Raw genomic sequence first — 14530 nt, 5'->3', positions numbered from 1 at the left:
TACTTGTGGCCCCTGCAGAGTCTTTCTTTCACTGCCTGCCACACCTCGAGGCAATCTCCCTCTTGACCACAGGTGAAGTGCCATCATCAGTGCAAGCAGTAACTGGGCTGGTTACTGGTGCGGGCCAATTGGCACACTCAGACGTGTTGGGACACCCTTTGGCCCCACACGGCCAGCCCACAACAGTGATGGCCTTCCACTGCAGCTCCGAGCTGTGTAACAGAAGTCATCACAGCCTAGAGTTAAGAGCGAAATGTCATCAATTTGACCTGCATCTGCAAACAGCCTTCACAATAAAAAAAAAAAAATGTGTGAATTCGTAAGGGACCAAACTGCTGATGTCATAAGATCATGGAAAACTACATTACACAGACAAGCAAATGATTATTGATACACGCTATGGAGCTCTACTGTAGACTCGAAGGAAAATGCAAGAACTGTGTCCATTATATTAGATTACGACACAGAGATTCAAAAACTGAACTACCAAAGCACACAGGTGATTAGGAACTTTTAATATGTCACAAAATCGGTTTACTTTCCGATGCGAACAGAAATATGAGGATATGCCTACTAAGTATTTAATTAACATGCAGAAATTTAAAAAACTAAACTACCAAAACACACAGATGAAATCATAAAATTCACTCCTGGTTAGGAACTCATAAAATGACACAAAATCGGTTACTTCCCTGTGGCTGCTTGTCTCGGGCGGCTGCTGCTGACTGATAATTGCCCTCTGCCACTCTCTCATGTCTCCAGTCAATATGTCTTATTGTGCTGGTGCCTCACTACCAATGGGGAGGCACATGCATTTCTCTCTCTATGTCTGACACACACACACACACACACACACACACACACACACACACACACACACACACACACACACACACACAAAATGCTGATTTAACTCGGTCAGTGGTGGATGGACAGATAATTCGTGGCATCAGCTCTATGCCATATTTAGTGCTCCAAAGAGACAAGTGTTTTCTTTCAAGGGGCTAACTGGTATTTTGTCCATTGAGCTTATAAAAAACTTAGATGGTTTCCAGTTCTTACTGTTTGTGAAGGGACAGTTTAATTGGATAGCGGTACGGCAAAGCGTTTACAGCTTTCAGACCACTCCTTCCCCGTTCAAAAGTGGATTTTACTACTTTCAAAAGAGTGTTACAAGAAAAAACTTAGAATTTGAGTAGACACAGACATTGATAGTAACTACTCATTTGAGAGGTTTGAAGTTAATTTCTTTTCAAGATTTTGACAGAAATGGATAGTACTTAGTGATTTGTAGGTCATAACAATCTTGGCATAGCTACACTTGGGAGATATTAGCAGAAGATCAGTTTCTCAAAAGTTTGTACATTGAATAAAAAAAAAAGAAGAAGAATAGAGACCTCATATAGTTTCCCTTCATAAATTTCTTTCTAGAAATACTAGTACCTGCCTTCCGAACATTTGTGTCCTAGAGACTAATTGAGAGAAGCCACATATCTTTTTTGCTGAATAATATGGCAGTTATTGCATGTACTTGAAAGATCTGCATCAGCAAAGCAACATATGCATTAATAAAATGCACAATGTTTGTGCTATGTTTGTGGACAAAGGCAGTTATTATTCAAATTTGCTGCAATGTTTCCACACTTTCTATCTTAGTATGTTGAAATTAGCAGATAGTAGCTTCATAACATTGCGTCAGATGTTGCTATTGACTTGATAGGACTGTCATCATATTGCATTGGATGATTCTCATCAGAATGTTTTCTTTTAGCATGAAAATAGTGTTATTACATTGTATTGTATGTTTAAAAAATTATATTGTATGTTTTAAAAAATGCTTATTTCTGTCATCTCATGTTAGTTGACATTGGAGTCATTTAATACTATTGAGAATTATACTGGCCTACTGTATACCTTGGCGAAAGTAACTTTTTGATGATTGTGCATCGGAGGAAGGGGAGGAGGTTGATGCTGGGTGGTGCCTATAAACAATATGTGTGCTCTGTTGCCTTATTCTTTTTCAGTGTTGTAGGGTGGATTAGGAGGGATAGTGGTGGGAGTAGGGAAATGATTTGATCGTTATGTCATAAATTTTCAAATTATTTAATTAATTTTGGAAGCTTCAATTATGATGTAAGAGGTTCCAGTCATTCCCAAGTTGCAACACAAAGATTTAACATGAAACTTGCAAAGAAATTAAAAAATACAAACATTTCGTCATTCTGTTTGCCATTAAAATGAAACAAACTCTTTTGCTATTATCCTCGCCCAGCAACACAAATTTCTATGAAGAACCACACATCCAAAAATTTGCACTTTCTGAAATAGTTTGACACAGAAATGTTCTTTTGTTTTAGCCAATCGAAAGTCATGTTCTCTGGAGGAAGCTCTAGGCACCACGTTAAGTATCATCTAATGATAAGAGGCATTGTATGTAACAGTTCAAGCAGCTCAACCAAAATTTTTAATGGGCAGCTCTCGAACCACCACGGAAACACCTCTCCACTTATTTCTTTATGGTAATTGAGGGTTTTGTTAGATTCAAATAGCAACCTACAGTTTTCCACAAACCTTGCCATTTTGTTTGGATGGGGAAGAATCAGGGCAGTGCCATTTTTGGTGGGTACTGCTGTTGTGTTACTGTATCATCTTCATGGACTTTGGGCTGCTTTTACACACATACAAATAATAACTCTCCACTTTATGGCCTTACTTCTGTTTATTTTGTCAACAAAAATATTACATTTTAAGACATGTTCATTATCTGATAGCATTAAATACTACATTGCGATTGAGTGAATTAATCTATAACACTTTGTGTTTTGGCTAAATCTGTTTTAAGAATAAAAAAAATAATAGGTATATAATCTCTCTTCACGCTAAATGTTTTCAATTTATGTTTTCATACTTGAACCCTAAACTCTGTACTTCATTTCACACTGATGTAGGTAGACCAAACATAAGCAAGCCTTTACTGTTTAAAGATAATTCAGATTTACTAGTGCTATTTTTCTAAATAATCACCCATGTTATTGATAGACTTGCCATTGTTTGGGTATGTTTTAATCCCATTTTCGAAGAAAGTGTGAGACGACCACCAAAGCAATTGCGGAGAAACTGTTATATTCCTTGCTGGTTTTGAAATACTTTATTAAGAGCTAACTTGAATAGTCCAAACTTGCGGAAGTCACGTGCTGACTTGTCTGTACTGGAGGTTGGATGCTTAAGGGCAGTCACATGCATATTGGCCAATGTTTGCAGGAATACTGGTGCGATGTGAGGTCTGACATTGGTGTGAAGAAGAACGACCCCAATTAATGTGCTGCACCTTTTTGAGTGGTAGCCAGCTCAAACCTGACAAAGATGATTGCAGTAGTAGGCAGCATTAACGGCCTTACGCTCCTGTTGGAAATCAACCTGTTCCATGCTTTTGCAGTACTAGAACACTGACAGTGACCTTTCTGGGGGGCCTTGTGTTCCTGTAGGAAATCAACCTGTTACATGCTTTTGCAGTACTAGAACACTGACAGTGGCCTTTCTGGCAGACGGCTGTATCATGTTCACTGGTGTCCTCTTGCCATTCCCTTGTGAGGCCATATTGTTGGACTTCAACTAGGGGGTGTAATTAGGGACTAGTCTCATCACAACTGACTATTTTTGCCAAAAACAGCATCGGCTTCTGTCTTGAATTCTGTGAGAAACGTGCAAGAAATTGCTGCTCGTGTAGCTTTCTGTGGCACTCTCCACAAATTCAACTCATACTGAATAATTGACTGGACACTTCAATAATTGTAGTTTCTGAGAGATTTCAAGCACAGTTAAATGCTGGTCACCTTCGACAACTTTGCAGATAGCAATGTCTTGCTGTTCTGTACGGTGGTGGTGGTGGTGGTGGTGGTGGTGGTGGTGGTGGTGGTGGTTGTTTTCTTGAACTCTTTACACCAGTATTTCATGCAGGGTTACAAAATTATTTTTTCCCATCAGCATTAATATTCTTGCTCATAAGGTAGTTGACTGTGATGTGCACAACAGCAGAGTGCAGTTTTTTCCCTCTCCCTCCCCCTGGATGAATGTTGGGATAGTTCCTGTGAAATATTTTCTTCTCTTGTCATATCCAAATCTTTGCTCAGTCTCATAATAATCTTGTAGTCATCAGGGGTTTTCTTCCTTCCTTCAGTTGATAATTGACTTACTAGTTACTCCAAACTGACTTTTCCACAGGTGAATGAGTGTGATGTACCCCCATGCTGTGAGGCTCCCTTGGTTTAATCCTCAGGCAAATTGAAACTTGTGAACACTCCTCAGATATTAAAGTAAATTGTATGAACTGCTGTTGACGAGTGGACCTTGTATTTCGCAGACTAACAGATTTTATTTATTGACTAAGGTGTATCATCTAGAAGAAGGGAAGAACAGGAATCCCAGATTTTTTGATGATGATTTGGAAGAACATCAGCCTTTCCCAACTCTTCAAGAAGCATTAGAGATAATAGATCCACATGTGGGCTTCAATGTTGAGATTAAATGGACAATGGAACTTAAGGTAAAAGTCTTTCTTTTTTTACTGAGTTTTTTGGTTGTCGCGGTATTTTAGAACTAACTTAAAGATTTTTTAACTCCTCTTAGGATGGGACATATGAGCTTGTTGATCCATTTGATCTCAACATGTATCTCGATACTGTGCTCAAAGTAATTCTGCAACACGGTGGTAGCCGCAAGATTGTGTTTTCGTGCTTCCACCCAGATATATGCACAATGTAAGCATTCATCAGTATTAACAAATATAATCAGTATTCCAAAAGTTTCGTGGTTAGATGAATAATGAATCATTTAGATTTCATATTTTAATGTTGAATGCATAAAACTAAAAGTGCTGTCTTTTGTTAATAAATTTAATTGGAAAAATGTTAAAATTTGTGCACAGGATACGGCTCAAGCAGAATTTGTATCCCGTCATGTTCCTTACTCAGGGGATAACAGCGAAGTATCCACCATATCGTGATATGAGGACTTGGAATATACCAATGGCAGTATATTATGCCCTGTCTGCTGGTATATTGGTGAGTTAAGTATGCAGATTTTATAAAAATGTTAGTTTAATGAAAATTTTCTGACATGATGGCAATTTTTGAATGTAGCTTTTAGCTCCTAAGTAATGTGAGCCATTCAAATAATGTACAGGCAATACAGTTGACAGTAATAGTGATAAGGCAGTAGTTAAAATCTGGTATTTTCCCCCCAGATGGGAGCACATGAAGACAAAAAGGGAAAAGAGTGTAAGAAGGCATTGGAAAAGAAATAATAAAATAGTAATTTTATGGGTTAATTTATTCCTGTTTGCTTTATTTGCATCACTTTTGCACTTTATGTACAAGGTGTATCAAAAAGAATCAGCCAATTTGGCATGTCTATATTTCTGAAACTAATAAACATGTACAATGAATTTTGTTTTTTGATGAACGGTAAACTCAAAAAGTTTTTTTTTCATACCTTGTCATAGGTGCTCAATATGCCCCACTTGAGATGCACAGCATTTGTCAATGCTGTATTCAAATTGTTCTCATACTGCACCCCCCTGCGAGTCCGGGGATTAGAATAGGCCCGAGGTATTCCTGCTTTTCGTAAGAGGCTGCTAAAAGGAGTCTCTCATGCTTTGGCCTTTATGTGATGGTCCCCTGTAGGGTTTGACATCCATTTTCAAAATTTTCCCGAAGAGGAGCCAACTGGGGATGGCACCTTATATGGTGCATTGTGTCCATCATGCCTTGATCTTTAGCCCACTTTCTCATTGTCACATTGCATTCCAGCTCATTCTCCATCTCTTGGGTGAGGACACTTTCCTGGGTGCGTTTTCCACCATGCACTCTGCAGTGTCAGTTTCTGCAACAACGGTGACTATGGACTTCTTTGCACCAGCACCGTAGCAAATTCATTGTGGTGGGGCCGCCATGTACCCTGTTGGTTGTAACCCCCTGACAACACAGGGATCGCTCTGCTGATGCCTGCATTGTTAACTCCCTGTGTATGCCAAGGAGTAGATGCCCATCATCCTGGGACATTGGGACTCCCAGAAATGGCCATCCTGTCAGGTGGCTTTTGTTGTAGCTGGGTGGCACCTGTGGGTAGGGCCCCTGGTCGGAGTGGGTGGCATCAGGACGGATGACGCGTGATGAAGCATACCACATCATCACTTGCTGGTGATCAGACATCAGCAGTCTATAAGCATTCCAAGTCTCAGTAGAATGCAAGAAAGTACGACCCTAAATCATTCCCCTCCCTGGCCACACCATGGGAGGAACGCCAGGCTAAGGATGGCAGCGAACCTTATTCACCCTGGTACCTCGTACGTACGAGAACTGATGGACACCATTGTTTCGATGAAGCCACAGTTTTTTGTAGAGCATTTAGAGGACAAGTTTGGGAAGGTGGAGGGCTTGTCCGAAATGCGCTCTGGGTCAGTCTTGATATGAACAACATCCTCTGCCCAGTCACAGGCTTAACTTGCTTGTAACAAGTTGGAGGATGTTTTTGTTACCATCATGCCACATAAGAGCTTAAATATAGTCCAAGGTATTATATTCCACAGGGACTTTCTTTTGCAGTCTGACGACAAGCTGCATCCCAATTTAGAGCAGCAATGTGTTCATTTCGTGCAGTGCGTCCATTGGGGTCTGAGGGGTGTCTTCATCTTGGCCTTTGAGGGTGAGACCTTACCCGAGAAGGTCAAGGTGATGGTCTGTCGCTGAGATGTCAAACCATATACCCCTCCCCCAATGCGGTGCTTTAAGTGCTGGAAGTTTAGCCATACGTCTTTCCGCTGTACTTCCAGCATCACATGTCGAGATTGTGGACATCCATCACATCCCAATACTCCATGTGCCCCGCCTCCCATCTGTGTCAGCTGTGGAGAGCATCATCCACCTTGCTCGCCAGACTGCAGGATTTTACAAAAAGAGAGGAAAATCGTGGAATACAAGACCTTGAACTGACTGACCTACACTGAGGCTAAGAGAAAATATGAGCACCTACATCCAGTGGCTATGACCTCCTCATACGCTGCCATTATGAGAACAGTTGTAGCCCCATCAGTTCTGCGAATTCCGGTCAGCTCTCAGAGTCAGAAGGCTTCACCTGCCCCCTTGATGGTGCGGGGGCAATCTCCCCTCCCCATTGCTCCCGCACCACTTACCTCGGGAGCACTGGCCCCCCAACCATCGGAGACACCAGTCTCCCACTTCCCAGCCAGAGAAGTGTAAGTCTTCTTCGGCTCCTCTCGCCAGAAAGTGATTCCTTGGGTCACTCCCTCCTCCTCAGTCCTGGAGACTGTACCAGTGAAGCCCTCCCAGCTGGAGAATCCCAAGGAGCAGCAAGAAAAGTCCAAAAAGAAGACCCCTAAGACCAAGGAAATTGCTTTTGCAAGTCTATCCTTTTAGCAGAAGGTCTCTGGGACAACGGCCGTTTACTATCGTGACCAAAAATAAAAACACCTACAGCCGTCCTTATGATTTTATTTTATTTTGTCACTATCAGTTTCAACGCTTCATTGCATCATCTTCAGGCTGTTTTGATGGGGTACAGGTTGATACGATCCCCATGCATAACTCATCAGTTGCCAGCATTACTGGATTCACAGATAATGTGTCAGCACTCCAACCATGCTGAGTGCTGACACATTATCTGCGAATCTAGTAATGCTGGCAACTGATGAGTTATGCATGGGGATTGTATCAACCTGTACCCCATCAAAACAGCCTGAAGATGATGTAATGAAGCACTGAAACTGATAGTGACAAAATAAAATAAAATCATAAGGACGGCTGTAGGTGTTTTTATTTTTTGTCACAAGGAAATTGCGGTGGCACCCACACCACCACTACCTACAAGCTCTGCGTCTGGAGATGAGGTGGAGATTCTGGTGTCCGCTGTGGACATATATCTCGCCAGACCCTCAAATACAATGGATATAGACTGCTCAGGCAATAAGTCGGTGGCTGCAGGTGACCCTGAGGCGTAAACTGCCTCATTGAATTTTCGATGCCTTCCCAGTCTCACGATGTCATCCTCCAGTGGAATTGCAGCGGTTTTTTCCACCGCCTGGCTGAGCTACAGCAACTAAGCTTTACACCTGCTTTCTGCATTTCCCTCCAAGAAACCTGGTTCCCAGCAATGCGGACCCCTGTCCTCTGCCGCTATAAGTTATATTACAGGAACCGTAGTGACTATAATGAAGTGTCAGGTGGAGTTTGCGTTTATGTCCTAAACTTTGTCTGTAGTGAACCTGTGCCCCTTCAAACCCCCATTGAAGCTGTGGTTGTCAGAATAAGGACGATGCAGGAAATAACTGTCTGCAGTGTATATCTTCCTCCAGATGGGTGCAGTACCCCTGAAAAATATTAGCTGCGCTGATTGATCAACTCCCTAAACTTTTCCTACTTTTGAGAGATTTTAACTCCCATAACACCTTGGGGCGTGTGGTAGTGATCACTTCCCCATCGTCCTGCTGCTGCCCCTGCATCAGGCCCATAGATGCTTGCCCAGATGGGCAAAAACAAGGCGGTCTGGGGTACTTTCACCTCTGCTGTCAGCACTGAATATCCCCCACACGGTTACATCGATGTGATAGTTGAGCAGGTGACTACAACAATCGTTAATGCGGCGAATAATGTGATCCGTCGCTCTTTAGGGTGCCCCCCGGCAAAAGGTGTTCTCTCGGTGGTCGCGGGACGTCTCTGAAGCAATTAAGGAGTGTCTGCGAGCTCTACAGCAGCATAAGCAGCATCCTTCCCTGGAGCACCCCATAGCCTTTAAGCGGCTCTGTGCCGCCAGTTTTTCAAAAGACAGAAGCAGGAGTGTTGGGAGAGATATGTCTTGACCATTGTATGCCATACGTTACCTACCAAAGCCTGGACGAAGATCAGATGTCTTTTTGAGTACCAGACCCCAAAAGGTGTCCCTGGCATTAACATAAATGGCCTGTTGTCTACCGACGCAAACGCTCAAGCCTCTGCGTCAGAGAACTATCCCCCACCCTTTCGCACCCTCAAACGGTGGATGGAAAGAAAAGTCATCTCGTTCGTTACACGCCACAGTGAACCCTATAATGCCCCATTTACAGAGTGGGAGCTCCTCAGTGCCCTTGCACATTGCCCTGACACATTGCCCTGACACAGATCCTAGGCCAGATCGGATCCACGGTCAGATGATTAAACGTCTCTCATCTGACTACAACATCTCCTCGTCATCTTCAACCGGATCTGGTGTGATGGTGTCTTTCCATCGCAGTGGTAGGAGATCACCATCATTCCTCCACTTAAACCCGGTTTATAACCTGCTTGATGTGGATAGCTATCGGCCCATCAGCCTTATCAACATTCTTTGTAAGCTGCTGGAACGTTTGGTGTGTTGGCGGTTGGTTTGGGTCCTGGAGTCACGTGGCCTACTGGCTCCATGTCATTGCAGCTTCTGCCAGGGTCGCTCTACCACCGATAATATTGTGTCCCTCGAATCTGCCATCCGAACAGCCTTTTACAGATGCCAACATCTAGTTGCCATCTTTTTTTATTTACCAAAAGTGTATGACACGACCTGGCGACATCATATCCTTGCCATATTATACGAATGGGGTCTCAGAGTCCCGTTCCTGATTTTTATCCAAAATTTCCTGTCGCTTCGTACTTTCCATGTCCAAGTTGGTGCCTCTGATAGTTCGCCCCATATCCAGGAGAATGGGGTCCTGCAGGGCTCTGTATTAAGTGTATCTCTTCTTTTAGTGGCCATTAATGGTCAGCAGCAGCTGTAGAGCTGTCCGTCTCACCTTCGCTGTATGCAGACGACTTCTGCATTTTGTACTGGACCACCAGTGCTGGTGTTGCTGAGAGGTGCGTATGGGGAGCCATCCACAAGGCACAGTTATGGGCCCTAGCCCATGGTTTCCAGTTTTCGGCCGCAAAGACGTGTGTTGTGCACTTCTGTCAGCATCGTACCATTCATCTGGAACCAGAACTTTATCTTAATGACAGTCCATTCACTGTAGTAGAGACATATCGATTGTTAGGACTGGTTTTAGACACCCAATTGACTTGACTTCCTCATCTTCATCAGCTTAAGCGGAAGTGCTGGCAACACCTCAATGCCCTCTGCTGCCTGAGCAACACCAACTGGGGTTCAGATCACTCTACGCTGCTGCAGCTCTACAGAGCCCTTGTTCAATCACGTCTTGACTGTGGGAGTCTGGTTTATGGTTCAGCGGCACCCTCAGCGTTGCGTTTACTTGACCCATTGCACCACTGTGGCGTTCGCTTTGTGACGGGAGCTTTTAGGACGAGTCCAGTGACCAGTGCCCTGGTGGAGGCAGGAGTCCCTCCATTGCAGGTTAGACGTGCACAATTGCTCTCCAGTTATGTTGCTTATGTTCGTAGTTCTCCTGTGCATCCGAATTACCGTCTCCTTTTCCCGCCCAAGGTGGTTCATCTCCCGCATTGGCAGCCCGGTTCAGGTCTTACAGTTGCAGTTCATGTGCGATCCCTCCTCTCCGAACTGGAGTCCTTGCCTTTACCGCCTATAGTTGAGGTTCATTCACATTCACCTCCATGGAGTACAACTTGGCCGCAGCTTCACCTGGACCTATCACATGGCCCTAAGGACTCAGTTAACCCTGTGACCCTCTGCTGTCACTTCCTCTTGATTCTCAACATGAACCATAGCCATGAAGTGGTTTACACCAATGACTCGATGGCTGATCATCACGTTGGCTTTGCCTATGTTCATGGAGGACATATAGAACAGCACTCCTTGTCAGATGGCTGCAGTGTTTTCACTACAGAGCTGGCAACCATATCTCGTGCTCTTGAGCACATCGGCTCATGCCCAGGCGAGTCATTTCTCTTGTGTACTGACTCCTTGAGCAACCTACAAGCTATCAACCAGTGCTATCCTCGTCATCCTTTGGTAGCGACCATCCAGGAATCCATCTATGCCCTGGAATGATCTAGTCATTTAGTGTTGTTTGTCTAGACTCCAGGTCATGTCGGAATCCCAAGCAATCAACTTGCCAACAGGCTGGCCAAACAGGCAGTGCAGAAACTGCTTTTGGAGGTCGGCTTTTCTGAAACTGACCTGCATTCAATATTACACCGCAAGGGTTTGTGGCTTTGGGAGACAGAATGGCATAACCTTAGTACGCACAACAAGCTGGGTGCCATTAAGGAAACGACGAATGTGTGGAAGACCTCCGTGCATGCCTCTCACAGGGACTGTGGTCCTCTGTTGGCTCTACATTGGCCATATGTGGCTGACGCATGGTTACCTCCTCCATCGCGAGGTCCCACCTTGGTGTCGCTGTGGCTCACGAATGACTGTTGTCCATCTCTTGCTGGACTGTGCACTTTTAGCCGCTCTGTGGTGGACTTTTAACTTTCTCAGCACCCTACCTTCGGTGTTGGGCAACAATGCCTCAACAGCAGCTTTAGTTTTACGTTTTAATTGTGAGAGTGAGTTTTATCATTTGCTCTAAATTTTAGCACATGTCCTTTGTCCCTGTGTGTCCTCCACCCTAGTGCTTTCAGGGTGAGGGTTTTAATGTGTTGCAGAGTGGTTGGCTTTTCCTTTTTATCCTCATGGTCAGCCAGCCACGGTAACCTGCTTTCTTGTTTTAACCTCTTCCACCTGTTTCTTGCGTCTTTGTGGTTTTCATGTCCCCTTTTGTCCATGTAAGTGGTTGTTGCCCTTCAGTCGTTGTTGTGGTTTTTCCTTTCATTCTGTTTTGTGTTGTCTCATTGCCTTATTCTCAACCTTGTGTCATTGTTTCCTTCGGAAAAAGGGACTGATGACCTCGTAGTTTGGTCTCTTCCCCCCCCACCCCACCCCACCCCCTCCTTTAAACCAACCAACCCACAATGCAGCGAGCGAGTCTCAGTTCATTCATTGTTTTTGGTAATGGAGGCACATAAAAAGTCTTTTATAAACACCCACAAGAAGTAATCACATACAGTCAGGTCCAGTGACCTTGGACGCCAGTAATGTAAAGCTAACCATTTGATCAAGTGTGGCTGATCCATCGTTCAATAATTATTTGATTTAAAAATTACTGCACTTCCAGATGCCAGTGTTACTACCTAATGGGAACCATGTAAAACTGAAGAGTTTGCTCTTTCCAACAGTATGTAGTTCATGCACTTATCTCAAATAGCATAATATTATGATTTTTTTTTTTAGAGCTTGTGATTCTTTTTGATACACCCTGTATATTGCTTAACATGCAGATAAAGTTATACCTCCACAAATACAGTCTGTTGTCTCCTGATGCTGCTACAATGTCAGAAAACATGAGACAAGTCAAATATATGCAGTCATCCTCGAATTGCAAATGAAGTCTGAAGTACATGGTGCTTTTTAAATTTTCTTAGAGCTTCCAGTTACTAATGGTGGCAACTTTTCATTTCTATAAATATTATTTGCACTGGTTTGCTGCTATGCAGTTCCTCTGTTTCGTAAATTGTGAATATCCTAATACAGTAAAAACCTCATAATAATTAATCCACTTTTAAGAAATTCCTGTGTGTAATTAGTATTTTTACCAGTCACCAGGAGAATACTACTGAAACTTTATTTTTAATTAAATCTGCCTCAGGAAATAGTTTACTTGAATATGAATCGATTTACTATGTAAGATTCATTTGTGAGAAATTTCTTAGATATACGACAATATGGCTTTTCTTGCATTTACACCAAGACATTTTGCCAAAATGCTAATAAAGTAAACAGGAGTAATTCTCAATTGATTCTGGTGGTGAGAAATTTCGAAATCCGTTCTACCAGCTTCACTTATTAAGTTGTGGACTCTTTGCTCATTTACATTACCATTAAGTTTGCAGAACAATGCAGTAGTTCACATACAATATGTCTCATCTTAAAGTCATCATAAATTAATATGAAATGCACTTAAAATAGAAAAATTTCTGTCCAGAATACGTAAGTAAAATTCATGATTACTGAAATCTTTTTACATTAAAATCGAAACAGTCAACATGACACATTGTTCATTGAAGTATCAAATTGTGTACGTGTTATAGTTTCATGTAATTATGTTCAACAAGCAAAAGAAACCAGAAACCAACTATTCAACAGAAGCTGGTGATTTTTATGGTACTGAAAAGACAAGTGTAACATGAAACTGTCCAATATACATAGAGAGAGAAGTGCAACATCATTCGTAGGTTATGACTGTCCTCTTCAAATGGTTCCATGAGGTCAGTGAAAGAATGCCTTTCTTTGGGTATTGTATCTTGGAATCTGCAAAAAATCATGCGAAGTCTTGAATACATTGATCTGGCCACCTTGATTAGAAAGAATGCCCTAAAATTAAGTAGATAAAGTGAGGATCTGAAACATTGTACAATAAAACTTTTCCATAGCTGAAAGAAAAATATGATCCCAGAAGAATTTCTACATTTATTGAAACTTTTACTGTTTAATTCTCACAGCAATGGACATTGTTCAGGAAGCAAAAAGGAGCAATGAAAATTCAGCACAATGGTTGCTTGTTAATATTTATGGACATGAAAAGTCGCTGCCAGTAGTAACTGGATGTTTTAAGAACATACTTAAGACTACAGTTGCAATTAAAGAATAACAGCACATATTTATGAGGTTGCTTGGATCCCTGATTGGAGCAGTGAATGTGAAAGACTTTTCTTATAACTAACATGCAATTTACATTCAGTGGTCATACCCTTTCAAGAATGGTAATATTGTGTTATTCTGAAAACAGCAATTGTCATCTGCACCTCTGGATCTGGGCATTCAGTGCCTGCAAAATATAGTGGACTTTTTTTCTGCCTGGAATGCTGTAACGAACCAGATTTCATTGAACTATGTTGTAAATATTGACTTTGTTAAAATATTGGTTGCTGCAGATGATTATTTCCCTAAAGAAGAATTGAAAGTAATAATGCATGACTTGGCAAGTGGGACATTTAGTGGTTGTTTCTTGTGACAACATGCTGACTTCCACTTCTATATGAATGAGAAATGCACAATGCTGTTGTGAAGAAGAAGCTGAAACATATGGTCATGGCAGTTAGAATGACAAAGAAGAGAAGAAAACATTTTGCTGTAGATATGCTATGACTTTACACTATTAGGAATTGTTTTGCCTCAGTTCAGTCAGTAATTGTGAACATCAGTCAGCTGTGATGAGAACGTCTATCAGTGTGTTATTCTACAAGGAAGAAGAAAGTTACTCTTATGGAAATGGAAATGTCGTGTGACTAACGCCTCCTGTCGGGTAGCCTGTTCGCCAGGTGCAAGTCTTTAGATTTGACGCCACTTCAGCGACTTGCACATCGATGGGGATGAAATGATGATGATTATTACAATGCAAATTACTCTTATCAATACTCCTCATGCCATGTTCATAAGTTGAATAAACAGCATTTCATGCAACTTTTCTTCTTTTTCTGAGTATGTCCCTCAAGTTAAGATCCAGGTTAGTGATCACGTGATTAGAGAGTACTTACTTCACATAAAAATG

At 42.2% G+C, this 14530-nt stretch overlaps 1 protein-coding gene across 4 annotated transcripts in view; it reads left to right on the top strand.

Annotated features, from left to right (window-relative positions):
• Positions 1-14530, top strand: part of LOC126088604 (glycerophosphocholine phosphodiesterase GPCPD1-like) — a 272534-nt gene that overhangs the window by 246038 nt on the left and 11966 nt on the right. For all 4 annotated transcript variants that reach the window (XM_049906819.1, XM_049906816.1, XM_049906817.1 and 1 more), the window contains 3 exons: positions 4388-4543; positions 4627-4757; positions 4925-5060. In XM_049906819.1, coding sequence (XP_049762776.1) covers positions 4388-4543; positions 4627-4757; positions 4925-5060 — 423 coding nt within the window. The remainder of the gene's footprint in view (positions 1-4387; positions 4544-4626; positions 4758-4924; positions 5061-14530) is intronic.

This window comes from Schistocerca cancellata, chromosome 6 (assembly GCF_023864275.1).
Source record: "Schistocerca cancellata isolate TAMUIC-IGC-003103 chromosome 6, iqSchCanc2.1, whole genome shotgun sequence".
Taxonomy (NCBI): Eukaryota; Metazoa; Arthropoda; class Insecta; order Orthoptera; family Acrididae; genus Schistocerca; species Schistocerca cancellata.
Note: the sequence above shows the minus strand (reverse complement) of the source record. Positions and strands in the feature narration are given on the sequence as shown.